The sequence below is a fragment of the Harpegnathos saltator genome, unplaced genomic scaffold (assembly GCF_003227715.2).
Source record: "Harpegnathos saltator strain DR-91 unplaced genomic scaffold, Hsal_v8.6 scaffold250, whole genome shotgun sequence".
Taxonomy (NCBI): domain Eukaryota; kingdom Metazoa; phylum Arthropoda; class Insecta; order Hymenoptera; family Formicidae; genus Harpegnathos; species Harpegnathos saltator.
In genome coordinates, this window is record NW_020230040.1 from 423,574 (window position 1) to 451,239 (window position 27,666).

The following is a 27,666-nucleotide window of genomic DNA, read 5'->3' on the forward strand; positions in this document are numbered from 1 at the left end:
GTTAATTTTAGATGTAATTCACAATGTCAATGAAATTCAATGTTTCAAATAATTGAGTTACTATGGACATTTCTGCGATTAAAAGTTAAGTAATGAATTAAAAATTGGAGTGTAGAGATTAAAATGCATACATAAAATATATTCGTGAAATTATTCGTAATTACTATATACATAATTTTGTTATTTATATTTTTAAAGCAAAATTATGTATGATTACCATCATATTTTGAAAAGTATTTTCGATTAAATAAATTATATAATATAAGATAAAGATTAGATAAATCGGATAGATAATAAGCTAAATATATTTCCGCTATGTTCTGTATATATATACATACTTTTACTTTCTTACATTATATATCTAATATTAATTAATTATAAATATAATATAAATTCTAGATTTGATATTGTTATTCCGTATTGGAGAGGCATTTTTGAGAAATATGTAATAAATTTATGTCTCTAATGTCTTTATTCCTTTATCTTATTTAATATCACATAACAAGGCTACACCACGGAGTGTCCAGTGCCGAGGGTTGTGATCCGTCTCGAAATCAATAGAACCCACGTATTTTGAGTCTGTTCTCTGGGGTTTCCTATATATAGGGCACTCGTACAATTTCGGATCTTTGCCGGCGGTAGTATTTATCGCGAAAATGTAAATAACTGGCATTTGTTCGTAGAGGACTTTCGGTCTGCTCTCGACGAGTTTACCGGCTTTTCGGTCGAGTGACGCACCCTCGAGAAATAAACCGTGGACATACACCCCTTCTTGCGGTTGATTTTTTATATCCTCCTTGTTGTAACGCGTTATCACATTTTGCAAGACCACAGAATCCAATGCCCAACCCTTGTGTGCCCTCGTCACTTCCTGACATTTATTTATATTAATTTATCGATATAATTCGCCTCAATTTGTGCACAAAATAATTAAAAAATGATAGGAGTAATTGAAAAAAAAACTAATCAATGTTGAGATACGAGGGTAGTCCCAGAAGTACCTGACCCGACGTGTAGATAGCGGTTGTTGTTTGAAAAGAATGACTATGGTAGAAAGTACCAGCCTTATAAAGCTTAAGTTTGAAGTTCGACGACGCTACGTTGTTTAGTATTTGTTTGGCAGCCATCAATAGTGAACGCTCTCAGTGAATTTGTAAACATGGAAAAAATTGATCATCGTTGTGCGATACAATACTTAGTCTCATTTGAAAAGCCTCAGTCCAACCAATATGAAAGCGGAGCTAGATTCTACTCTGGGGGAGTCTGCTCCTTCGTTTACAGTAAAACAGTAAAATATTGGGTGGCAGAGTTTAAACGAGGGGCCGTACGAGCTGCCAAGACGAACATCGTAGTGGTCGACCAAATGATGTGACCACGCCAGAAATGGTGAAGAAAATCCACAAAATTGGTATTGGATGACCGTCGACTGAAAGTGCGCGAGTTAGCAGACATGGTAGGCATTTCCAAAAGTGCTGTACATCGCATATTGACTGAAAATTTGGACATGAGAAAGCTGTGCGCAAGATGGGTGCCGCGATTGGAACAAAAACAGCGTCGTGAGGATGTTTCAATCGAGTTGTTTGACGAAGTTTCGCAGCAATAAAGCCGAGATTTTTGCGTCGATTCATAACCATGGATCCAGACATGGGTCCATCACTTCACACCTGAGACGAAGGAACAGTCAAAACAATGGACTAAAGTGGCTTGATGGCTATTTTGAGGAGCTCGACGATTCCCACCCTATAAACAGGGTATCGAAGCTATTGAACATCGCTGGGAAAAGTGCTATTGAGCTAAAAGGAGACTATGTAGAGAAATAAAGATATTTTTTCCCAAATTTTTTGTGTTTTCTTTGTTCAGGTCAGGTAGGCTTCTGGGACTATCCTCGTAATTTAAGTGCCAAAGAAGTGATTACTCCAAACATCATGTTTCATCTCTCACCTGTCTCATTGCTGTTAAAAATCCTTGCGGATTAAAGAATCCGGTCATCCAGAAAACCCTCGGACGGCCGTGGTTGCACCACTGTCTAAACTGATAGTCTCTTTCCAGAAGCTCCGTGTACCAAAAACCCAGGGTCGCCGACTCCCAAGATATCTTCAACCATCTTTCCGGGATACGCGCGTCGTACATTGAGTCTAGCGACTTCCGCAGGCCTTGACTCATCACAATCGTACCCTCGATAGCCAGTTTCAAGTCTGTTAAAGTGCTTCGTACTTCCTTAATGACCCTTGAAATCCTTAGAAGAAAGCAATAATCGACATTATAAGGAAAACTTACTTATCTCTGTGTGTTCTCATCCATGATGTATAAGAATCACTCCTTAACAGGCATCGATGTTGAAATTATTTCTCCTATGTGCGATGCGATATCGCAACGTGAACGTAAAATGTGTGCTTACCGGTCTATCTCTTGCCTCAGAAATATATTCATCGGCATCAACGGTCCCATCCTTTGAAGAGCTTCCTTCACCTCGAACGAGTTGTACTGCTTGGGTAGTTTGGACAGCATGTCGTCAGCTAATTTATACACGACGTTCTCTCTGGTTTCGCCGCCCTGTGCGCCACTCTCTTTCGGCTGCACGCTGAGTATCGTGTCAAGGATATCCTTCGCCGTATTAATCTGATAAGTGATATCAGCATTTGGGTGCAAGCCGAAAACTTCCGGCGTGTCGGTGATGGGTAAACTGTCGATATAGTCTAAATATCCTTGGAGATTTCTCGTCTGGGGTACTCGGTATCCTCGATAGAACTCGAAGCCCGGTCGTAGCAGCACGTCGCAGAACCAGACGTGCGTGAAAGTCGTCAGCAAGCGCTTGTCGAAATCGTCCGTGACCCTACCGCCATATTGAACCTGAAGCGACGATGAAGACGTTTGCAAAGTAAACAACAGAGAATACAGAGAGCAATGTCAAAACTGTAATGTATTATAATTGTATGCGATTGAACGGAGATAGAAATGACGACCTCTCCGAGCATGTAACAGACGGTCGGCCAGGAAACGCCCTTCTTGGGATCCATATCGTCTAAATGATTCTGTATGAATTGAACCGATGCCGCAAAGTCTGCCTGATTGAACTCGTAAGGTATATTCCAGCCGAGCGGCCCGAATTTTCTTCTCTCCTGCACTACGGTGTGCAGAAACGCGACAGCGTACAACAAGGGTGGCCACTGTGATTGTGTGCTGTAATCCAACGTGTCTTGAGTTATCGCTTGATAGGTCCTCTTCAAGCTAGCCCTTATACCCTGAGGTGGCTCGTTTGTGAACTTGATCGCCATCTGAAACAGATCGTTTTGAGAAGTTGCACACTTTCTCGAGTTCGAGTTTTCGAGTTCGTTTCACTTGTTTACTCTGTATCTACGACGCAACGTGTCTTGCACGTTTTCGCGCCAAGAGAAATCGAAGGTTCAACCTGTAGTAAGCCGATGGGAAACTGAGGATGAACCTCTGTCGTCATCCAGAGTCTGAACGCCTCGTGCACCGTTTCCGTTTCGACGAGAGCGTCCATCACTTCTGTACAGAAGGGCAACGACAGATGGATATTTTGCAGGAGGACCCAGCCGCCCGTGTTCATGGCCTCGTTGATCATCCTGCGGGCGTGAAACTCTTGGCCCTGTCCCATAGACACCGAGTTCAACGCTGTAGAAGACATTGGAAACGTCATCGTCGTCAACTCCGGCACTTTAGCTCGTCACGAGAAAGAGGATTCGACTCGGTGACTTGACTTACGGATCGTCTTTTGCTTTGCTAACGCTGTAATTTGCGGACTCGGGTCGGACCCTATGGATAACAGGCACGCCAGCGGCGTCCTGGTCTCGGACTCCAGCCATGTCGCCTCTAAATCCAATATTTTGGCCTCTCCGTATTCTTTACCCAGCGACTCGGTGATGTACCTCCTCGCTTGCGACAAGGTCCGGTCGGGACTCCACGATCTGATGAGCAGCAACTTCCGGAACACATCGAGACTCTTTTGATAGCCGCACGGCAGCTCCTCTTCCTCTGGCTTCTCTTTCTCGTACCATGCTCTCCATTCCTTCTCGCTGAATTCGATCTTGGTTAGGATATCGCAGAACACCTCGAGCCGGCTTATCTCGACCAGGTTCAGCCACGTTATATCGAGTATCCATTTGAACGGTTTCGGCGTCACTGCGTTGAGGTCCAAGGACGCACCGCCTTTGATGAAGGCGTTGAATTCCACGTGAGAGATGGTACCTTTGTGGCAATCTATTTTCATGGCTAACATCAGCGTGAAGAGGGACTTGTGTCGCTCGTAGAGGCTCCTCAGGGTGAACGCCCAAACCTCGTAAGTGAGGTGACGCAGGATTATGTTGATCCGCTCGTGAGTGATAGGAGTCTTCGTGGACTTGGTGATCGAGTTGTCAAAGATCGTCAAGAATTGCCGCAACGAGTTCTGGTACATCACGTTGACGTTGCTCATCTCGACTATCAGGAAGTACAGGATAGATCCTCTCGACGCAACCGCGCGGAACTCCTCGCGCGCCAACGTGATCTTCTTCTCGGTGAGGGCGGACACCTGCAGCTTCTCGTTCACCGACTCGGCCGTGGTCTTGGTTTCTCGCAGCACGGTTATCAGCGCTTCGTCGTCCACCAGCGAGCCCTCCGAAGACGTGAGTCTGTGCAGCAGCGTGCTCTCGAGCTCTTTCATCGAGCGCTGGTTGTTCATGACAGACTCGAACAAGGCGACCCTTTCCGCTTCCAAGTCGGCTTTCTCCATAAGTATCACCCGGCCTAACAACTGATCTTCCAAACCCAGCATTGTCACCGTGAAGTCGATGATCGACGACTTGGCGGAGATCTCCGGGCTGTACGCGGGATTCGGTAGTTTGGTGGTGATGTACAACATGAATCCCGGCATCACGTCGCACTCCTTGTCGCCGACGATAACCTTCTCGATAGATCCTGACTTGATGAAGTTCTTCTCGAGCACGTTATCGAGCACCGGGTCGAGTTCCTCGGCCACATCCTCGATCAGCAGCGGTCTGCCCAACGAGAGACTGTCCTCGAGATGAGTGCGAAAGTATTTGTGATTCAACGAGGTGATCTGCAACTCGTTTGCGCACTCTTTGTTCTTGATCCACATCTTCCCCTGATTCTGAGGGTCCACAAGAAGCGGATAAGACGAAGACTTGGTGACGATGAGTGCGTTCTGCACGGACAACTCGTCGTTCGGCAGTCCCTGAAGAGTCCATTCCGACATGGTCGCGCTGTCGACCAGCATGTTCGTTATATTCAGATTCTTGGTGAATGGTACAGACTTGGTGGTCAGTATGTTCATCCAAGCGGCCACCAAGCTCGCTCGATATTGTTGGTTGTAAGGTCCACAGTACGACAAAAATCCAGTCGCCAACAGAACGTCTCCGACCAACTTCCCCAGCTGAACCTTGAATTCTCCGCTCTGTTCGGTCCAGCGGATCTTCTCGCCACCTAAGCCATTGATCAAGGCGGTCGCAGCCGTCATCTTCCTCAGGCATACGTTCGCGGCCTCCGTCAGTCTCTGCTTCTCCGCTACCGCGCTGTCGTATTGCTCCTTGACCGACTGCAAGGCCATCTCCCTCTCGGACAGCTCTCTCTCGGCGTTCGCCAGGTCCTCCATCGCGAGCTTCAATCGTGCCTCCTGCAACGCTAGATTCGCCTTCAACGGCAGTACCTCCTTGTTGACGCTGTGAAAGAACGCCATCGCCTTAGTCCACGAGAGCAGGCCGGCAACGTCGCCGCACACTCGCCTGGCCGTTTCCATGTTGTAGTCCTCCATCTTGAAGTAGGGCTGCAGCAGCTCGACCATCTCGTTGTTGATTATGTCCTTCGGATAGTTTTGCAATTGCAAGAGAAACGTCGTGCTGGCCATGAGCTTCAGGGACTCCGCCCACGAGGGTTTGGGGCACGGCGCGGCGGTGTCGGGTACGACCGAGCCGATCTTACGTTGGAACAAGATCAGCACGCAGTCCATGATCCTCATGATGAGATGCGGCGGCCTACCCAGCTTCCTCACTGTCGCTATGTGAGCGGGCTTGATGGTGTTCAAGGCAGCCTCGGCTTCTTCCAACGCTGGCTTTGCAGCTTCTAGTTTCTGCTCAGCCAAGGCCTTCTCATCGGCTATGCAGGCTACCAATTGTTCCGCTTTCTCCTTTACTCTTTGCACTTGATTCTTGAAAGCCTCGGCCTGCATGGCTCTCTCCGTCACCTCCAGAAGCACCGTCTCCGCTTTCTCCGAGGCTTGGACCAATTCTTGTTCCATCACGGCTAAGTCTCTCTTCAAGATCTCAACCGATATCGACGCCTCTTCGAGCTTCGCCAAGCCTGTGTCCATTCTCTTGGCTCCTTCGCCGAGCTCCTGTCGCTTGGACCGGTAAATGTTCTTGTACCCGCTGATGAAATTCAAGTAGGACTTGGGAGTCACGTGAGTGGCGCGGCGAAATCGTTGGAAGTATTGTATCGAGGTCCCCGAGACGATGTCCTGTATGGAGCCTAAAGCGTTCACCAGTTCAGCCTTTACCTCGCTGGTGCAGGCAATCTCAAAGTCGTGAAGGAAATGCTTGGCGACCAGGATCAGAGCGTCCTTGGGCCAAGGTTGGAACCAGTCTATGGTGCAGCCTGAAATGAGCGCGGGAAATCGTTGCGCACGATTCCGGAACTTCTCTCCTACGGGAGAGAAGCAGAAGACGACGTGCAGATTCTGGCAGGTTCTCTGCAGGAAGAAGTCCATCACCAGCTCGTTATTGAGAGTCCTCTTGGGATTTTCTCGTCTTAAGATAGGCGTCAGTTCCGAGATGATTTCCGCTTGCTCGTCGCGCGTGAATAAGTTGCTGATCACTCCGGAACTGAGAATATTATTCAAGTATTCGAGGAAGCCCTCTTCCTTGATGTCGAGATCGGTGAAGATAAAAGTCGTGCCTTTGCCTTGAGCTCCGCAGGTGCGATACAGATATCTGAGGTCCTCTAAGAAATTCGCCACGTTGTACGACCTAGTCAGGGTGATCTGAAACGTCTTGTATCCGGCGATGAAGGAGGAGAGCTTCGTGAGGCTTTGCTTGCCGGAGCCGCCGACGCCCACCAGCATCACGTTGCCTTTCGGATGTCGAATGACTCGGGATATCTTCACCAAGTGCAGCATTGCGTCAGGGAAGAACACCAAGTCCATCCCGGCACCCCTTTGCATTTCGTTGAACTGCGTGAGAAACATGTCCAATCGGTCTCGCAATACCTGATCCTCGTAAACAGGTTCGTACACCTTGGGCAGCTCCACGTCCGCTTCTTCGCCTTCCTCGCCAGTCGGTTCCGGAGCGTCCCTGCGATTAAACGAACGTTACACGCATTGGCTCTTTTGTTTTTGAGTGTGCTGTTTCTACTATCGCCTCATAATAACATACCTCATGAAATCGACAAACACAGGATCCTGATTCAGCATGCCCACGTACTTTTTCCCTAGAACGTCGCCGACGACGCGCACCACCTCCTCGCCGAACCAGACCTTGTCGCTTTGTATCGTGAACCTGTCGCTAAACACTCGCGTGCACTCATGCTTCCAGAGCAACATCAGCACGCTCTCTTTGTCGATGACCGTCGACAACGTGCCGACCATACCTTGCCAGATCCTCGAGAGATCCCGAAGACTGAAGATATAATGAAACTTCGCGGGTGTCGGCAGCAGTTTCGTCCGTGTTCTGTCCCAGAGTAGTCGGGTTAAAGGTACCATCTTCTTCACGAGCAGACGCACTTCCTGCGAGAATCCTCTCTTGATATTGTAATGCCCTTCTCCCAGAACGCTGAAGATCCGATCGATCGACGTATTGTCGGGCAATGTGCAGTTGAAGATGCAGAACTGCCTCTTGAGCCTCGAGGGAATGTCGTTTCTTCCGCCACCGGGCTGACACATGGCCGCTAGGAAAGTCACATCGACGATCACGGTAAAATCGCCAGGCTTCTCCAAGGAGTAGAAGCCTCTCGTGTCCATCGTTTGCCGGACGATCTCGTTCGTTATCTGATCGCCCCATTCGTTGATTTGCGGCAGATTCACGTCGTCTATGAAGACCAACATCTTCTTGCCGCCCGGAGGCCCAAATGTGTTTCCCAAACGCTTCTCCACGTAACTCTCGATGGTCTTTTGGAATTGATACGGACTCGTGGCCGAGCTGAAATTGAACGAACGACTCAGAGTCGTGTCTGGATTCGCCTTCTTCATGTACGACTTCATCATGACGGTCTTGGCGGATCCCTGTTCACCTATCAATAATACAGCCTTGTCTTGACGGCCGATCAGATCGATCAGGTATTGAATCCTCACATTATCCGGTATCGGTACCAGAACGTTGCTATAGTCGGGCGTTAAATACTCGGGATAGACGTAATTGGTCACCATGCTCGTCCAAGTGTCCCACACGCCCTTATCCGTGACGAAGAAGTCGAATACCGTGGCGTCCAAGTACCTGTCGGAGGTTGGAAGATCCAACGTGTCGAAGTTTTCGCGAAGATACCTGTCGTACTTCAGCCTGTCGGCGGTTTCCAGCAATGCCCCTATGCTCCACACTAACGCGAACACGTAAAGCCGCTTCAGGTATTCCGCCGTTACCGGCTGCTGCTTGTCTTTCTCCGTATCCTCGTCTTCAGTCTCCTCTAACGACGTCTCGACTGGTATTAGGCCTTCTAGCAGGCAAAGCATTTGCCTCACTATGTTACACTGCAGGACGTCGATGGCGAGCGTCAGCGTTTGGGTGCTCCACGAGTAGATCTTGAAGTCGAAAATTTGCTCATAGTTCGCACGAAAGTGTCATATGACATTATTTTATATTTTAGGTATATACTAAGAATTGACGATCCGGATAACGATAAATCGAGATCTACCTGGGCGAAAGAATCCGCGAACAACTCGTCGAGAACTTCTTGCTCCAGTGTCGATCGTGTCTTCAGCCAAGCGGTGACAACCGGATTCCAGTCCAATCCCGAAGAACTCATGTACACCATGCCGTTCCGCGAAACAGTCGCCGGGCTCGCGTTGTCGATATTGTGCGGCTCGAAGATGATCTTGCACGTCGGTGCCATCGACAGTCTGTCGCCATTCGCCAAAGTCAAGGTTTTGTTGTCGTCCAGTACGGAATTTAAATTTTCTATCCATATGCTGTCGACAGGACCATCGAGCACCAGCCACACGTGCTCGCCTTTCTTTAATTTCAACGTTTTGCGCCAGAGAGCCGAGAAAATCCCGTCGGTCCAATCGTTAGTGGCTACGTCCAAGCGGCCGAACATCTGGGCGGCTGTTATACTCTTGGGGTTCATTCTCATTTCCCTGTGCAGTGAAACGAACTATTCGTGAGATGACCACGGATATGTTTAACACTTTTTAGATTATTTTTCATACGAACGAGTCATCATTGCACGCGCTTGCGAAAATCGGTAATCAAAGTTCTGAGGCGTTTAAATAATCTGTAAACGCTGCTGAGATTGGTGTACTAAACAGGGTGTTCTGAGAAGGTACGGCAAAAATTTAGGTAGATATTCCTCACACCTAAAGTATGAAAAAAATGTTACATGAACGTGGATGCGGTAACGTTTTTTTCAGGAGTTAGAGCTTCTTTTCTGAATATGCGACGTTACGGCTAAATGAAGTATCTCATTTGCTTTATCGGAGTACCTTGTGAGTACCTTATCTGCAGAAATCAGAAAGATACTGGCTTTTAACCTCAGGTTTTTAGCACAGAACGATGATTAACAGGGCCCTATTTTCTTCCACCGAATCTCACAGGGCCTGTTTACAGCGACTTCTTAGAAGATCATCTTCCTATCCTGCTAGACAATGTTCCGTTGATGATTAGACAAAACATGTACTTCATGCATGGAGCTCCCTCTCATCTCAGCCGTATCGCTCGTGATGTTCTAAATCAAACTTACGGTGACCGATGGATAGGAAGAGGTGGACCTACTTCGTGGTCTTTATGAAAAACTTTAAATACAAAAGTTGTAGAAAATCGAGTAACGGACTTGATGGTTGGCCATGACCTTGGCCATGACCTTCCAAGGTCATGTGGAGGTCAATTTGCGTTTTTTAAATGGGAACCCTTATTTTTCATTACACTGTTTTTTCTACTAATTAATTTGAACAACTTTTGTCTAAAATATATTTTTATTTGCCTAATATTTTTTGAGACATTTGAGGAATACTCGATAACTTTTTCAACATTTAACTTACGATATCTCGCTAACTATTTGTCGGAAGGAAAAGTAGTACTAGACTTTCTTGCTTCATTTAGTCTCAAGAGTATATTGTTACAATAGCGCCCTAACTTTTGTTAAGTTACTGACTTTTGGAAATTTCAAAATCATCAAATCAACAAAAATCAGGGCACTATCGTAACAATATATTCTTGAGACTAAATAAAGCAAGAAAGTCTAGCACCACTTTTTCTTCCGACAAATAGTTAGGAAGATATTATAAGTTAAATATTGAAAAAGTTATCAAGTTTTTCTCAAATATCTAAAAAAATATTTGGCAAATTAAAAAATGTTTTAGACAAAAGTTGTTCAAATTAATTGGTAGAAAGAATCAATGTAATAAAAAATAAGGGTTCCTATTTAAAAACGTAAGCTGACCTTCAAATGACCTTGAAGAACATGGCCAAGGTCAAATTCAAAGTCACCATCAAGTCTGTTACTCGATTTCCTACAACTTTTGTACTAAAATCTTTTCATGAAAACCTTGATCCTGCAAAGTTATCGGGGGAGGGGGAGGGGTTCCGGTATTTTTAAGACACCCTGTACTAACGCGTCCGTGAATCAATGCGTCGACGCGTCAATGCTTGTATGCGAAGGACGAATGGTGGACGTTTCGACATTTGTCGTAATCGTACTCAAGGTCACTTGAAACACGAATGTAAATAAACCTACTCATTAAACAATTGTCGTCCATAATGTTTAATCCTAAATTGTTTCTTGCGTAAGTAATACAGTCAACAATATTTTCAACATAGCTCATGAAAAAAACGTTTCCGCACCCATGTCCATATAATATCTTTTCATCCTTCAGGTACGAGGAATATCTCCTTAAATTTTCGCCGTACTTTTTTTAGAACACTCTGTATATCCGCTTGCGCAGATTCATCTACCTGTGCGAGTTGTCACATTGCGTCAAAGCTTTCATCAAGGTGTGTATGCAAGTAGTCTTGCCGGCACCGGTTGGACCTAGCGTCATGATGCCGTGTCTCACGCGTTGCGTCTCGTAAAGTTGTATCAACTTCAGCACCCATGGCGGGTGATAAACTAGTCCAGCTTGCTCGACTTGTTCGTTAATGGCTGCCTCTAATTCCGGATACGACGTTTTCTCCAGGACTTGATTAGGGAACAGATCGGCTACGAGAGATATGAAGAGCGGCTCGTCCTCGTCTGCAAGGCACAGCGAAAGAGAGGAAGAGAGAGAGAGAGAGAGAGAGAGAGAGAGAGAGAGAGAATGTCGCGTTGTCAAAACCTCTCACGCGAGTTAACGCGATTACCTATGAGTTTCGAGAGATTCATGTCCCGTAGGACGCGCATGACGATCGTGCTCTCCGAGTCCTTGGAATTGATTCTCTTGGCCGCTCCTAAAGTCCTCAATACAGATAATATGTTTCGCAGACCGAAGTCGTAGTGAACCTGTGAGAAGCGTGCAACGAAGAAGTGTCTTAAACAATCACTGTTTCCTTTCTCTTCAGCATCTTTAAGGGAAAAATTACCGACTGAATTATCGATCGAAGCTATAGCTGATAAATTATCAACGTCACCTGTTTCGTCAGTTGCTCTTCGCACAATTTGTAGAGAGTGTAGAACTTCCGAGCGAGGGTGATGTTCTCCAGAAATCCGCAGCTGGCGAGTTTCACGCGTATGATGATCTGCCGGTCGGGCACCATCATCGCCACCGTGCGAAATTGTATCTTCAAGTTCTCCGGCAGTTCTTTTCGCCCCGCGTATCCCGGATTCTGAAGTCCGCGGCGCATTATTCACTTTCTCATTCTAACTCGGCGCGCGCACGCGCGTACCTACCATAGTAATGAATATCCCAAGCTCCGGACACATGTCGATCTGATCGCCGTCCGTGAAGACAAATTGTTTCTTCTTCTCCTTCTTCGCGGCGAGCACCACGGCGACCTGTTGCGCGGCAACGGACAAAACTGGCAACTCGATCCTGTTGAATTCGTCGAAGCAGCCCCACGAGCCGCTCTGCGCCAGTCCTTTGTAGATACGGCCTAGTCCCCGGTAATCCATTTGGTCGGAGCAATTGAAGACCACGACGTATTTTGCGAGGGTCTTCCCCATGTCCTTCACGGTCTCGGTTTTGCCGGTTCCAGCTGGACCGCAAGGGGATCCTCCCATCGACATGGACAGAGCTTGCGCTAGAGTTATGTAACACCTGAAAATGCAAGGAGCAGTCGAAGTAACGCGCACGGTAGAGCAACACGCGATTTACGATCGCACTCACCTGTCGGTTAATGGCGTAATGACCAATCGCTCGGTACAACCCAAGTATTCATTCTGGTAAGTGAAGTGAACATCTGTGATACATATGGAGGTCTTGTCCAGGTCTTCCTTGAAGTAGAATCTGCATTGCTTCAGCCACTCGAAGTCGTTGACGGATCGTACGTTCAAACGACACTGAATCAGATGGCACGGATGAATTGCTACACGAAGAGAGAGAGAGAGAGAGAGAGAGAGAGAGGAAGGAGAGAGAGACGGATGTCCGCAGGGAGAGGTGTCTCCTCTGCTACTTTGAACAGCTTACCAAAATATCGAAGATGTCACGTTGATGCACGTGTATAGTGATCAAGGTCTCAAATTTCGTGCGCTCTATCTTCGTGAGATCCCTCGTGGTTTGATCGATCAAGGTGTTCAGCAGGTCGAGGAACTTGTTGTTCGTTTCCACCATGATCTTCTTGTCAGCGCGAGCTTGAGCCAAGGCCAGTTCGCCGTCGCGCGTCCAAATCATTTGGATGCCTAACAACCCTACCTGAGCGGGCATCTTGTCAAGGAAGGTCAGCATATTGAAATTCGCGTCGTTGATCATGCTGTAGCATTGTCGGATGATAGAGTGCAGGGAGAGCTGCGACGTTTGCAGCAATTGCATCAGCCACGTCTCGACGGAGCCCTCCGCCCTCACTGCTCTCTCGAGCTGCACAGAATTATTATTATTAAGAAAGGGATCTTCTCTCTTATCTCAGATTCTACGTTTATTTTCTACTCCGAGGGGATGCAGATCGGAGGAATGAAAATTTACCGCGAAGAAAGACCCAAGTTCTTCAGACGGACGAGATTCAATTTACATACGTTTGCAATTATTCTCTCTCACACACACACACACACACACACGTACCAGAATCGTCTCGCCTTCCGACGAAATGATGGCTGTCATCTTATTGTATTCGATATCGTGGAACTTCACGTAGCGTGTATTATCGAAGATGGAGAGTAGGTGATTCTGTATAGTATGAGAGTCGGACGCCTGGCCGAGTATCTCCAAGAGCGCAGGGTCGGAGACGAAGAAGAACCTCGGGAACATCATGCGCTTCTTTTCCAGGTAACTGAATACAATGAAGAGAATCGTCGTGAGTCGTCGAAAGTGAGTCGCGTATTATGTATTATTGATTGCGCGCACGGTACGCACCCACTCAGGGACTTCTGACATAACTCCAGCTGCTCTTGTAAGTGCGGCAAAAGCTGCTTCAGCAGGTCGTCGCCTACGCAGCAAGGCACAACGCCGGGTGTCTCGTGGGCACGCTGCATGATCTTCTGCCAGCTTTTGTCGATCTTGCTGAACCTCTTGGCCTCCTTCGGCAGCTGCTTCGCAATATCGCCGCCCACGAACACTGCCTCGAGGTAGACCCACATGTTCTGCACGAGCAACCACCTCTCGAGTATCTCGTTCGTATTCGACAGGTCCGTGAGCCACTGCTGTATCTGCTTCCTGAAGGGCGCGTTGTAGCGATTCGACATGAGCGAGCCGAGCACCATCAGACTGTCTTCCAACTGGCCGATCGTCTCCGCGGTTGTGTCTCCCCTCAGCAGCAGTTCCCCGCGGTTGTTGAACGTCATGAACGTCAACTCGTGAGAGGACCACTCGTTCACGACCGTTCTCAACTTGGCCTCGATGTCCTTCTCCTTCATCGCCGATATGCAGATGTCCTCGATGTCCTCCTTGTTCTTCAGCAACGGCGCCTCGAGGATGTTTTTCAGGCAGAAGCCTTCGCTCTCGAGATCGAACGTGTACCTTGTGACCTCGACAATCCTCTGCCAATGGCGCGGCTTCATGGCCTTGTTCGCCATCAGCTCGAGGAGAGGGCACATGTCGTTGAAGTCGTCGATCGTTCTCTTGAGCGCGAAGAACGCCGGCCACTCCTTCAGCCCTTTCGGCAACTTGCGACAGCGATTTTGGAACTCCATCAGCTCGTTGTTGATCTCCTCGATATTGACCTGAATGATGATGACACAGGGGTTATGACGCAGGGGTTAGCTCTTGCTCGCGTTAGTTGAAAAATACAAAAACTTGCCGCGACGTAAGATATTCTTAAGGAGCTTACTGGCTGACCTTCACGATCGACAAGTTTTAGATTCCTACCTCGCCCCAAGGAATGTCGTAATAGCTGCTGACCCTGTCGATGACGTCGTTGTACAGTTTGTACAATTTTTGCAGCAAATTCAGCTCCTTGCGGATCTGCGAGAGTTCCGGATAGTCCGTGTTGGGCAGGCCGAAGAGCTCTTCGCCGCTCTGGTACGTCTGCAGCTTCCGCCACATACCGTCGAACCTGTTCTGGAACAGTATTTGCCTATCGGAGGCATCTCGCGGGCTCAAGCCCGGCTGCATCGGCCCGGACGATCTGTACTCCTCGCAGTACATCTCGTTGTCCACGCGGAATTTCTCGAGATTGTTCCGCAAATCGTCCTGGAACTGCGGCTGCAGCGTCAACAACAGCACGTGGCTCTCGTGCGCCCGCGCCAGTAGATTCTGCCAAGTGTCTCTCAGGTTGTCGACCTGCTCCAGGCATTCCTGATCCACGGGCACCTCGTATCTGGTGACTATGTTGAAGGCTTCCTCGATCGGGTCTATTTTCAGCTCCATGTCGACCTCCTGCTCGCGGATCTTCTTCAGCGTGTCCATGATGAGGCGCACGTCGTCCAAGTCGCGGATCTGGTGATCCAGCTTGCGATCCATCTCGTTCATCAGCGCGTAAACATACTCCATTTCGCGGCGATACTTCTTCTTCATCGCCTGGCCGATCTTATACGTGCAACCTGCGACGTCGGAAATTCGTCGGATCAAGCGGTCCGATCCCATCGCCTCGTTAAGCGACACACGACACTCACCTTTGATCTCCGTGTAGAGACCGTACTTGAGCTTCTCCGTCGACACGGCGATCGATGTGCCGAATATGATCATATCCGGCTCGGTGGCTAGTCGGTCTTCGAGTTCGCTGTGCTTGCGAAGAGTGGTCTCGAATTCCGACAGGGAGATCTGCAGCAACTCTCGCATGCTACGTTCGTTTTTCCAGAGAAACTTATACGGCTTCCAGCGGTCGAGGAATTCCGTCAAGTCCTGCCGGATAATTAATACAAATCGGACTCGAATTGGACCTCGCGCTTTATGTCAGCGTAAGCTCACAGCGTAGATCACCTGTCGTAACTCCACGGTGCAGGTGCTCAGCATGCCGAGCAATTTAATAATTTCCTTGTTGTCCATGACCATCGTGTAGAAGTTCGTTTCTTGAGTTGGGAACATGGGCCTCTCCTCGGAAAGAATCTTGTAAAGCCTACGTCTCCTGGCCTTCGAGTCTTCCGGTTTTTGTTTCTCCGGCCTCCCGGCGTTATTCTGCGCTCGCAGCACGACGTTGACCAGGTTCCTTTTGGACGTTCTTTTGGACGTGTACGGCAGGCTCTTCCACATGTTCTAGCAACGAGATAACGCCAGGACATGTGCGACGATTTTAGCGCGACGATTTCAGCGTAATCTCTCACCTTGGCATTCTTCACGTTCCACTGTGCCACTCCTTTGGCGACGCCCGTGATGACCCTGCCGACCGACGTCAGTGCTTCCTGAACGTCGTCGAGACTCGGTTTGACCGTCACTGACGGGATCATCAGTGTCGCGTGCAGCAGGAATATCGGGTTCGGCGAGGCCTCTGCGAAGACGAGAGGTTCTTAGGCGCGAGGCAAGGGTCGCTTTGAAATAAGTTAAATAAAAACTACGTTGAACAGACAGGAGAACTTGTCGCAGCAAATTGTCCAAGTATTCATACGTCAAAGACGCACAAGAGAGAGAGAAGTTTTGTTCAGAGCGTTACCCGAATCGAGTTCCCGTATGAACCGCTTTCTGATCGCGTCCAGCGATATCCTGGTGACTTTTATTAATACGTCCACAACCTTCCTGGAATAATATCGCCTCATCTCGGATACCGCGTTCCGAACCATTTCCTGCATGCCTTTGGGTAAAGCGCCTGGTGTTGTCAGTAACTGATGGGGGTCATCGAAGTAGTTCCACACCACGGACCAATCTTGCTGGATGCTTTGTTCCGCCGCCTCCCCCCCGCCTTCTGTCCCTTCATTTTCGAGCAATGTAGTGATATCGTGAGTTCACGACGTGAGGTGCAAAATCGCGAGCGATTCGCGGAGCAACGTTAACGATCGATGCTGAGTGCACTACCTTCGCCGGTGAGGAAGTCAAACTGGTGGGCATCGGCGGTGCTTTTGAAGCTGTCTATGGCCTTTCTAACGAGTTGCAACACCTCCTCCACCGCTTCCTCGACCATGGTGCTCTTGCGGTGCAAATCCACCGCAGCCGTCCTACATATCTCCTCGTTCTTCTCCACGAACCCCTCGATCGTCCACGGCTGCTCGGATTCGGGTAGAGCGTGCAAGGTTACTTTCTGCATGCTCGCCAACACTTGCAAGATCCTGATAGAGTGGAAATCATGATCAGTAAATCGACTCGTGGAGTTTCTAAGCTAGAAGAGGCGAAATCGCTTCCTCCAACTTGGGCATTTACCTGTTGTCGTAGACGTCGTGCACCCTCGTAATCAGGATGTCGAAGGTCTTGATCTGCTCCTTTGTGCTTTGGCAGAAGTCCTTCCAATCCGGCTTGGTCCATGTTAAGATTGTTAAGCCGGGCTTCAAGAGAGACGCGATGCAAACCAAATGCGGCAACAAGAGCGGTCGAACCTCCAACTTCACGCGCTTGGCGGTAGAGACGAATTCCTCGATCATAAGCTGAAGCGAGTCCGTGATCAGCGTGAAGTGTTCTCTCTTCGCTAATATCGTCAGTGCGACGATTGGGATCTCCAAGTTGATCTTCGCCAGACAGTCGGCTTCACGGAACAAGAGAACGACTCGGCTCTCCAGATTCACCTTCACTTTCGTCGACTTCTCATCGATGATCAGCAGTGGCCTGCGGGAAAGTATGACGAGGAACGTTGCGTGTCGGAGGAGCAAAATTAATTCTATAATACATCACCGGTCTTGAAGTCTGACCGTTTCAGACAATCCTCGATGACCCAGGAATTCTGGTGCGTCCAGATCTCGGCAATGTCGGTCTGGTACTGTTTAAGAATCGTCACGACGTGATTGTACCTCTTGATCAAATCGCCGGTCAGTGGCAAGGTCTTCAGGACAGAATGATTCGACACGGACGTCGTCAGCTCGTCTAGATGCACTCTGGCACAATTTCAATGTTGCTCTTCAGCGTCTGTGAATAATTGTACAGATAACGTACGATCGTTGTATCTCGCTTACTTCAAGGAATTCGCCCAAGTCAATCGTCCAGCTATGGGTGGCATGTGCCTCGGTAACGGCGGGTCGTCTCTCTGTCGTTTGAACAGCTTCAAAACCCGGTCTATCTCCCTGTCGCAGTACCTCACGACGACGTTGTACTTTTCTTCCAACTTCGCCAGCGGTATTTTCTCGCTGACCTTTCTTGTCAAATCGGAGGCGTCAGGAAGCAATGCGCGGCATTGAAACAACATTTTCTCGATAGGTGTCACACGTGGATTTGTGGAAGAAAAGAGAAGCGAAGTACGCTCGCGTTACCTTCTCGAATCGCGTTAAAAATCGTATTCCCTGCGGCGTCTCCCACACGTCAGCGTAATTCTTCTCGATGATCTCACCGATGCTCTCCTTCAATGTGTTTGTCTTCGTCATAAAGTCATCGTAGTCCGTGTCAAAGTCAGCGTTCCTCGGGTCCAGGTAGTCGTAGGACTTGCTGGTCGCGACCTTCTTCGCCTCCTCGAAGGTCTTCATCGCCTCGTCCAACGCTGGGAATTTCAGCAATCATCTCATCCATGCGTAACGTTCGAGAGACGAGAACGCAGCCAAGTGACGTACCTTCTCCGAGAAGCAGTCCTTCCATTCGCCTCTCGAAGAGAGTTTGGTAGTCCTGTATGAGATCGAACATTGTGAGGATCTTGCGGATTCTGGTGCAAAAGGCGTCGAATCGGCCGAAAACGTGCGTCTCTGAGAAGGAGAATTCTTGTTCCGTCACCGCCGGCGAACATCGAACCAGTCTGTACGTCTCTCTGTAGGCTCTGAAACGAGAATTACTTCGAAATTCGAATCTCTCCGTGTGCGAGCGAATTTTAATTGTGTGTACGCAAGCTTAATTAACAGGGTTGGAAAAGTTACTTTGTAAAAGTATCTAGTTACAGTTACAGTTTTCTTCACTGTAAAAGTAGTTACAGTTATGACTTACTGATCTTCAAAAATAACATGTTACAGTTATAGTTATTTAGAAAGTAACTAGTCGTTACTTTCCAGTTATTTTTTTTTACAATAACTGTGCTATTATTTTAAATTTGGTAATTTGGTGTAAATTCCTTCAATTTTATGTTTGTTATATAATTATATATATTCCTCATATTGTGTAGAATTTTTACAAATTAGATTCATTATTAATTGCAATAAGCAATTCATATTTATTCTTTAAGACTATTAATAACAATTATAAGAAAATGAATGAATTTGATGAGGATAATAAATACTAAAAATACTAAAAGTAATGTTAACATCGAAAATTAGATTTTTTCACTAAAAATATATTGATATTTTATTGATATTTTATTTTGATATTTTATATTTTATTTATTGATATTTTAAATTTCTTAAAGTTGTCGGAATTTTACTTGCATGAATAATTTTTTTGCCAGCGCATATTTTGCAGAGAAATGCCCGGTTGTTCTTATTTCCAAATTTTTGCTGTAACTCGAATATTTCTGCATATGCTGGCCATGGCATTTTACAATCCTTCTCCATTGAATGAGATGTTTTATCCATTGCTTCAGTTCTTTATATAACTGAAACCACGCAGCGCACTTCACGCCAAACGTGGCGTTTATGTTGAAAAATAAGGACTGGCGCGACGGAAATGTTCAACAATTTTTTTGAAAGAAATACAAGTTGCGTTCGGAGAGGAGATTACCAGCGCTATTGCGTTATTTTATTTTACCCTTGTTCTACATCTAACGAACGATAAAGATAGATGACGCAATAGCGCTGGTAGTTCTCCAAATGCAACCAGAATAACTGTGTGCTTATTGGATTCAATATATCAAGCATCGCGCGTCGCGTTATCGTGCTAGTCTGCCAGAAACTTAAGTTTCACATATATAAAGTAACTATTAAATTAGTTACTAGTTATCAAACAAATGTAACTAATGTAAGTTAAGTTACAGTTACAGATGGAAAAAAACAGAACCAAGTTAAGTTATAGTTCAATATATCAATATATCAAAAAGAGAAACGACCATAACTATATAACTTCGTTACAAGTGACGAGTCACTTCCCAACCCTGCTAATTAATTATCCGTGTCAGCGAATTATTAATCGGTTGCGCAAATTTATGTATCGGTACTTGTTCAGACGTAGGCAATGTTTCAGCCTCGATCGCGCGGCAACGCGATCTTGGCTCCAGACCGTCTCCCGACCTCTCTTCGTGACGTAATCTCGACAGGCGGCGATCATCTGATTCGTGATCTTGATCATCAAAGAACTCGTTCTCTCCGAAGTGTTGTAATACCTCGAGACGCTGTATATCAGCCTAACAGTCTGCAGTAACGACACCAGCGAATCTCGCATTTTTACCTGTGGAATTTAAAATCTTTTAATCGCACACACACACACACACACACAGTATCTCATTTGGAGGACGCTTATTATTTCGCTTATTATTTCAAAATCGAATACGTGTCGGCTCTCGGGAGGATTCAACTCACAGGATCGTCGAGATAAAGGCAATGACAGCACTTCTCCAGCGCCTGGATGAACTTGGTGTTATCCTTCGCTTCGTTGTAGCAATAGGTAATTTCGTCCTCCGCGTCGACCCAGTCCTTGATCAATTTTGAGCGTGCGACTTGCAGGCACAGCAGCGACATAGTGACCTCGTGATCCTGCAATTTTCTTCGTGAATCTCTACCGAATCGTGAGTTGGCAAACCGAGGTCGCGCAAAGAGCATGGTGGGACCTGCAGACGGTTGACCAGTTGGCTAAATTGCGCTCCTCGTCGTTTCCAGTATTCGAGTTCCTGCTGCGGCCCGGAATTATCGTTCTCTCTCTTCACCTGCTTGCTCTCCGCCATGAAGTCTTTGAGTCTCTTTATCCAGAGCCTCACCCTGTCTTCGATCTGTTCCACAGCGTTCTCCTTCGCCACGAAGGTCTTCGCCTCTTCGAAGTTGTGCACTTCTGTCATCATCGGCTCGCCGTCGCTGAATATGCTAGCTTCGCGCGCTACCTTCTCGCAAACTTCACGAGCACCGAATATTACTCAGGTCCTTGTAAGAATATGTAAGAACGTAAGATATATGCAGCTTTCTAAGAGTACCTTTGAGAGCGCTGCAAAAGGATCGCAAACCCGGCAGCAGGAGACTCTTGATCATCGAGCAATCGTCCTCATCCTCCACGCCGGGGTGCGCTAACGCGTCCATGAACACTTGCTCCACGACTCGCTGGATGGAAGTGATTACGCCCACCTTCATCGTGTCTATCACACCTGTATAGAGGTCTTTCTGGAAGCCTTCCTCGGGCAGTGGCTTCGACACGCTGATTCTAGAAATCAGCATCAGCGATTCGAGGAACAAAAGATGGCGCGGCTCAGCAGGAGGAAGCATTCTCGCGGGTATCTCAAATTGATTAACGTCACATGAATTACCTGAACATGTAAATGCAGATGCCTGTGCAAGGCGTCTGCCAGCCATCAGTCAGGAAGAGCTTCTTCTTCGGTGGTTCCTTCGGCTCCCTCTGCTCCTTCACCTTCGACGTCGTCGCGTTCGGAGCTGATCTGCTCGAAGCTGCAGCCTTCGGTTGTACCTTTAACGAAATTCTTATTCTCGTTACCGCCGTCTTCGGACAGCCGACGATCTCGTACCGTGTCGGTCGGAGGCTCCGGCTCTTCCACTTCTTGGTAATACCAGACGAGGGTAGATCTCATATGCGGTACGAACAGCAGATTGATCTCGTCCAACATGTCACCCTCGAAGACGTGGTCCATGACCTCGTGTCGGTTCAACTGCGTCGCGTCCATCAAGAGCTGGAAGGCGAATTCCAAGCGGGGGTCCATCTCCCCCCGCCTCGCCTTCCTCTCGCATTCCTCCCGTCGTCTCTGCAAGCACAGGATAATTGTTGTTAATCCACGACGCGGGATAATGCACGAGGCGGTCTCATTCATCTATCGAATTCGAGGGAGCTCGCGACGCAGCACCGCATTGTTCGCATTGTTCCGCGTATCTCCGCGAGTACTCCGGGAAAACTACGCGAGTCTCCGTTCGCGCGCGAAATCTCAAGAATCTCCCTCTGTCACGACCTGGAGAATATCCTCGGGACCTTCCTCATCGCTACCGTCCTCGGAACCGTCTGACCTCTGTTTGATGATCTGCGGCCCCTGCACGAACATGAGCGGGCAGGTGGAGAACGCGGCACGTGGCCGCGATGGAGGCTGACTGAGCGGCGAAATGCAGGCTGCACTGAGAATCACCCTCGAGGCTCGACGAGTTCTCGCGAACATCGAGGTGGTGCGAGGGGTGATGTCTCGCGGTGCCACGGCTTCGTGTCTGGCACCGCCCTTCGACGCATCGTTCGTGTCGTGTGGGAATTTCCGCGCGATCCGACCTATACTAAGTAGATAGTCGATATCGATGAATCGTGGATATCTGCCGCGAAACCGGCGCGGCGGCAGCCGCCTCGCTTCTTCATGCACGGCTCGACTTGCTGCGAGGTCGCCGCGAAAGCGTGCGACTAATAGCGCGAGAAATTGCTTATTGAGACGCCGGTAATGAGCCACTTGTTATCCAATGTACAATGTAAGGGGCCGATATCGTGAGAATTGCACGTCGGGTGGTGTCCGTAGAGTAACGCACAGTGTAATGTTACATCACATCGAGATGACGAAGTATTCAAGGGAGAATCATCAGGGGTGGAAACTGCTAAAGACTGCTGTCGAACTAGATAGCGCGTCGGCGCGAAAATTGCTCTGTCGCTTGTTGCGCAAACATCGTTCGTTTTCCCTCCGATTAACCGCTCGTTCAGAGACTCGCACGGCAGGGGAGGGGGATCGGTGCACAATTTTGCGAGATTGCTCGTGTGCGTGTTGAAATTTCGCCGATCCTCCGCGGCAGCGGGGGGTGGCTCACCAGGAGGATAACAATGAACGCGATGCGGCATTAAAAGCTTATCAGTCGGGATGATCGAATCGCGCGAGCACGCGACGCGCATACCGATGTGCCTTGTAAAATGCAACATTATGCACACGTGATGTCGCGAGCCGACGTGGTACGTGTCTTGTGTTCCGCACGAAATAGAACGTCACACGGTCGATTGTCGTCCGGAGCGCACGCAAAATTTCTTTTCTTGCATCCGTGCGGAAGGCGCGAGGGCCTGCAAGAAAGAGAGAGAGAGAGAGAGAGAGAGCGTCGCTCGCGTGCGAAAATTCGAGTTGCGCCCGATTTATTAACTGCCGTTTCGGCGCGTGCGGGGCGAAATTCCGCGGGGATAAAGTTGCAGATTGGAAAGTTTCGGCCGAAGTTCGAGAATAAATCTTCCGCCCTGGACAGGTAGACCCCGTGAATTTGCAAAAGGGCAGCACGGCTCGCCGCGAGGGCTCGCCGGATCGCGGGATTTCGAACTTGAGAAGCGTATTTCTGTGCTCGCCGTACTCGCGTGACGTTTCACACGTTATTTATATACACTTAAAGGCCTAAGATCGCAAAATCGCGTTGCGTCGTCACGGGTTACGTGGCCGTTGATCCTGGCACCGGTTGGGACCGAGCGTATCGCACGAATCATAAATCAATCACACTCGTCGAAAGCGATCTTATATAAATAGATGTCCCGAAGCTATTATTAATTCGACTTTCGTGGCTCGTGGATTTTGCTCACTTTGGCTTCGTCGCTGATCTCCGTCATGTCTCGTGCTGCGAGAGGCCCTCTTTTACGACAGGACACACCGCGAAACAATGCACGTTCTTATGCGCGGTCCGCGCCGTAATGCGACATTAACTGCGTTTCCCCGTCTTTTAGGCGGCACTCATACTCCTTCTTGCGCTCTGTCTGTCGCTTTTCCGCTCTCTCTCTCTCTCTCTCTCTCTCTCTGCCATCACTCGCCCCCTGAAAGTACCGTCGAGTGAAAGGAGTAAAAGAACGGACGAATTGGTTCTTACGTACCGTTAAATAATCAAGTAGCACCGCAGTTGATGCATTATACAGTTGACGCAGAGAATGTGACGATAATGGCCACTTGACTCGAGTGGTCTGGCGTTACTCGCTTTTAAGAAGCGACTGACGCGATATAATACAGGCGATTATTGATTAAACTGCCGTAAACGCAACCATTTATCCTTGAAATATTGCCAGTCATTATTAGGTGTAGGACCACGCAACGAATCGTAATCCCTAATTAAGTGACACACACACGCGATTTCTCAATCGTGCGTGTGAACACTCGGTAGACACATTTTTGAAGCTTCCTTAAGAAACGTTTTTTTGCGAGGCACTGATTATTAATAATTTTTTACGCGGTCGCACATATAAAAACGATCGTGAGCAAGATTGCATTGTAAGTGTATAGGTTCTACTGTGCTTTACGTGTATTTTACCGAGTATATATTATTCCAATAAATTGAGTTATAATATTGTCAAGAGGGATTGTTGGGCTATTGACTAAAGCTTAGTATCGACTAAAGAGACGCCTCCACGACTCCGTGGCCAAGTAGTACCAGCCTGTGTCGGGTCGGACACACTTGGAAGCGTAAGTTGTGTTCCACGTGCGTGACACGGTGAGATCAAGCTGATTCCGCACGGCAAAGCCCGAGCAGCCCGGACTGCTCGCGAACGAGAAACTTCTTCCTCTGTGCGTAGCGTAACGTAATCTCTGACGAGATTATCAATCGTGAGTAGAAGTGTAATTTTTCGTCGAAGCTTCGATACGAAATATTCGACGACCGAAGTTTCGAAGCTCCGAAGCTTCGAAGCATCGAACACCCCTTCGAAGTTTCTTCGAACTTCGAAATTTCGAGAATTCGAGAAGGTGTAAACGAAATAGAAATATGCGTCTGGGGAGGAAAATAGAAATTGAAAATGAACGATTCGTTTTTCACATTAACAACATGACAATCGCAAGTTTGCAATTTCGAAGTGCCGAGCACAGCTGTGTAAAAAGTTTTTTTTAATTTAGATTATATATTGCCTGATTTTTTCATACTTTTGTTATCCGCGGAATGTAGAATAGAGATGACTGAGATGGCCTAGCATGCAATACGTGCGTGCGGAAACAAAGAGCGCAGGCTCGGAAACAACCGCCCCTTCGCAATCCTTCGAAGCTTCCTTCGAAGCATCCTTCGTAGCTTCGAAGAGTGATATCTTCGAAGACTAGTTTTCGCAGCTTCGGCATGAAAAACTTCGTTTTGAAGTTGACTTCGAAGCTTCGAAAGATTCCGAAGCTTTGGAGCTTCGGAACTTCGAAGCTGCCGAAGAGTAACAGCCCCGATCGAGAGGCGTCGGCAGGATGCAATTTGAGGAGAGGCGGGGGAGGGGGGCCAGGGGGAGGAATGGTATCGTAAAAGAAACAAAACACGCTCAAACTCCATGTATCGAGTGAAATATGCGGCGTCTATATATATACGTCCTCTCGGTTTATTATTGGAATATCTCCTCGCTAGACTAATCTCTAGGACAATAACCTTTAATATTGTACCATTATCATCAAAGTCGTATCACGTCGTGACGTATCTAGTACATTCGTCGTTACGTTCTGATCGGGATTGCTTCTACGGCGACTCTCTCGTGTTTGCTCGCGTTTATCTCCATTACAAACTAGTACTTTTGTAAGACGGATGCATGTGTTAGACTAATTTCTTTCTTTTTCGCACATCGCTGCTCGCGAGAGATCTTTTACAATTTGTTTCTTCTTCTTCTTGGATACACATCGAGATATAATTCAGCGTTTTCTTTCTACTTCCTCCTTTCTCCCCCTTTTTTTGCTTCTTCTCGGAGTCGAACTTCTCGTACAACACTGAGATTCCCCGTGTTCATTAACAATGCGCCCGCCCTAAAAAGTGTCGCTTACTAATTAAGTCTATTTTGATTGCCTACACGCAAGTTAACATTTCATCGGCCAAATAAAACGGTTCACAAACTACATCGTGAGTCGATGAGTGATAACGACAATAACGAGATACAACGTAATTTTCGCTACGCTCGAAACTCACTTACGTTTCGAGGCACAAGCGATTGAGACCGAACCGAAGTATCACGTGGTGGAATATATATTGACTAAATCCATCCTCTTCCCTTCCGCAGTAGAATTATACACAACCAAGCCAACTTGCTTTTGCACTTAATTAATCGGTAAAAAATAGACGTTGTCTGTAAATCGTCTCATACGGTTGGCAAAACTGCAACTTGCGTCGATGTGTTCCGTGTTGATTTTGCGCTGGTCAAAACCGTGAAGCATTCCTGACCTGTGTGTAATTCCTCGTTAAACGTCACTGTTCCCGTCCCGTATACTAAATGTGGTAATGCCCAATCGTCGATTGCGCGCGCGTCAAGATCACGCTACATCAAGATCACGATTAGGTCCTGGCAGATCGGTTTGCCGCCCGAGTGCGAAAGGCCTCTCTCTCTCTCTCTCTCTCTCTCTCTCTCCTCCCCGGCCACCACACCACCTCTCGAATCCACCGCATCGTTGACTACATTGACTACGCGTTTCAAATCAATGACGTTTAAATTAGCCTCTGTGGCACGACACGGTTACCACACCGAGTATACAAGCGCGTGATTTCGCTGCCAGACGATCGCCGATCGCGACGCAGGCACGATCGTACGAGCGTGCAAACACGGATCGGGGCGATCCATCTTGCGAACAATCTGTTAAAACATGTAATAACAGCACGCCCATGGTGAGGTACGTTACAAAACTAGTACAAAACTAGCAGCTAGGTACAAAAATGTAATTAATAATGTCGTTAATAATGGAGGCCGCCCGGGAAACTGCCAGGGACCAACTCCGTTCGCCTGTTATCTCCCTCCTTCGCGCTTCCTTCTCATCTAATCTCCTCGTCGTCGTCATCGTCGTCGTCTCTCTTCGCGTTCTCTCTTGTCGTCTCGTCGACAAATTTTCGGTTTTCTCCACTACTCGTCCCTACGGACGAACGGTTCGACTCATTCGTTTTGGCCCTGTGTGTATCTTGCTTCCTCGCGCACGATCATTCCTTACTTATCCCTCTTAAGCGACTTTCACGTGTTTAGAATGTCGTAATTGCTGAAGAATTTAATACTGCTCGATTTTGGCGAGTTCGCGAGTGCGGAGTGGCGCGAGATTCGTCTCTTGCCGCGTATACGACAGACGTGAGACAGTCAAGCACGCGAGAAGAGGAACGCGAGCTGATAAGTACGATTTAATTTAATTATCAATTTCAATCGCAGATACTCTCCACTCCCTAAAGTCGTAACGTGGAATTATCGTGAGCTCTGGCTCCGAACAGAAGTCGTTGTTTGAAGAATCTTCACGAAGCGCAGCGTTTTGTCTTATGTGAAAGCGAATCTTTCATCTGTAACTTACAAATTATCTTCTTTCGAGCAGTCTGCCCGTTCAACAAAGAACACTTCTCGCGATTGTGGTTTGTCAGCGCAGAAACTCTGACGTCGTTGTCGCGAAAGACTCGTGAGAAGCACGAAAATCTAGCGTCGAGAAACCCGTGAAAATCCTTCGTCGTGACCTCAGGGTTAATTGCGAGTCGCAAAATAGAGAGGAGCCGAATACACGCTTCGTTAATACATCTCAACTACTGAGAAAGAGAAAGAAAGAAAGAAAGAAAGAAAGAAAGAAAGAAAGGAGAGTGGGGAGCAAGGGGAGAAAAGGGGAAACTCCTCGCGCGGTGTCCTCGCGCATAACTAGATCTCGAACCACTGCGCACCGACGACAATTAAATTACAGGGGTAAAGCTTACGATACTCGGATCTGGACGAGAGAACCGGATCACGATCAGCGATTCTATACGTACGAAGAGATATATTCGCAATAAAATCTGTGTGTGTTAACGCGTCGTAGCCGAGCCCGGCCAAAAAAGGTTCGTCGCAGTTCGAGAACACGCGTGTGATTCGCGTGAATGCGGCGTCCTTCTCTCTTGCAGGGAGACCGGATGCGTGTGCGTCAATAACACAAGTTATGC

The 27,666-nt window shown here is 47.8% G+C and overlaps 1 protein-coding gene across 2 annotated transcripts; it reads right to left on the minus strand.

The window, feature by feature from the left end:
* Positions 1-376: 376 nt before the first annotated feature.
* Positions 377-25,018, minus strand: Dhc1 (dynein axonemal heavy chain 1). 2 transcript variants are annotated; one of them, XM_025299017.1, is made up of 34 exons: positions 21,807-23,329; positions 21,372-21,605; positions 21,156-21,313; positions 20,829-21,052; positions 20,472-20,749; positions 20,224-20,397; positions 19,863-20,092; positions 18,340-18,539; positions 18,046-18,269; positions 17,752-17,927; positions 17,491-17,673; positions 17,009-17,407; positions 16,667-16,917; positions 16,308-16,562; positions 15,982-16,145; positions 15,641-15,913; positions 15,334-15,562; positions 14,588-15,261; positions 13,637-14,442; positions 13,346-13,553; positions 12,758-13,144; positions 12,458-12,630; positions 12,022-12,388; positions 11,763-11,957; positions 11,496-11,634; positions 11,112-11,388; positions 8,857-9,298; positions 7,386-8,743; positions 3,727-7,304; positions 3,410-3,636; positions 2,964-3,275; positions 2,399-2,850; positions 1,942-2,236; positions 377-871 (listed from the first exon to the last, which is right to left on the minus strand). In XM_025299017.1, the coding sequence occupies exons 1-34, from the start codon at positions 22,005-22,007 to the stop codon at positions 485-487; spliced, it is 14,130 nt and encodes a 4,709-aa protein (XP_025154802.1). In that variant the 5' UTR covers positions 22,008-23,329; the 3' UTR covers positions 377-484. The 2 variants fall into 2 exon arrangements, with proteins under 2 accessions (XP_025154802.1, XP_019700836.2); XM_019845277.2 differs by lacking the exon at positions 21,807-23,329 and adding an exon at positions 23,378-25,018 and having other exon boundaries at positions 485-871.
* Between the last annotated feature and the right edge of the window lie 2,648 nt (positions 25,019-27,666).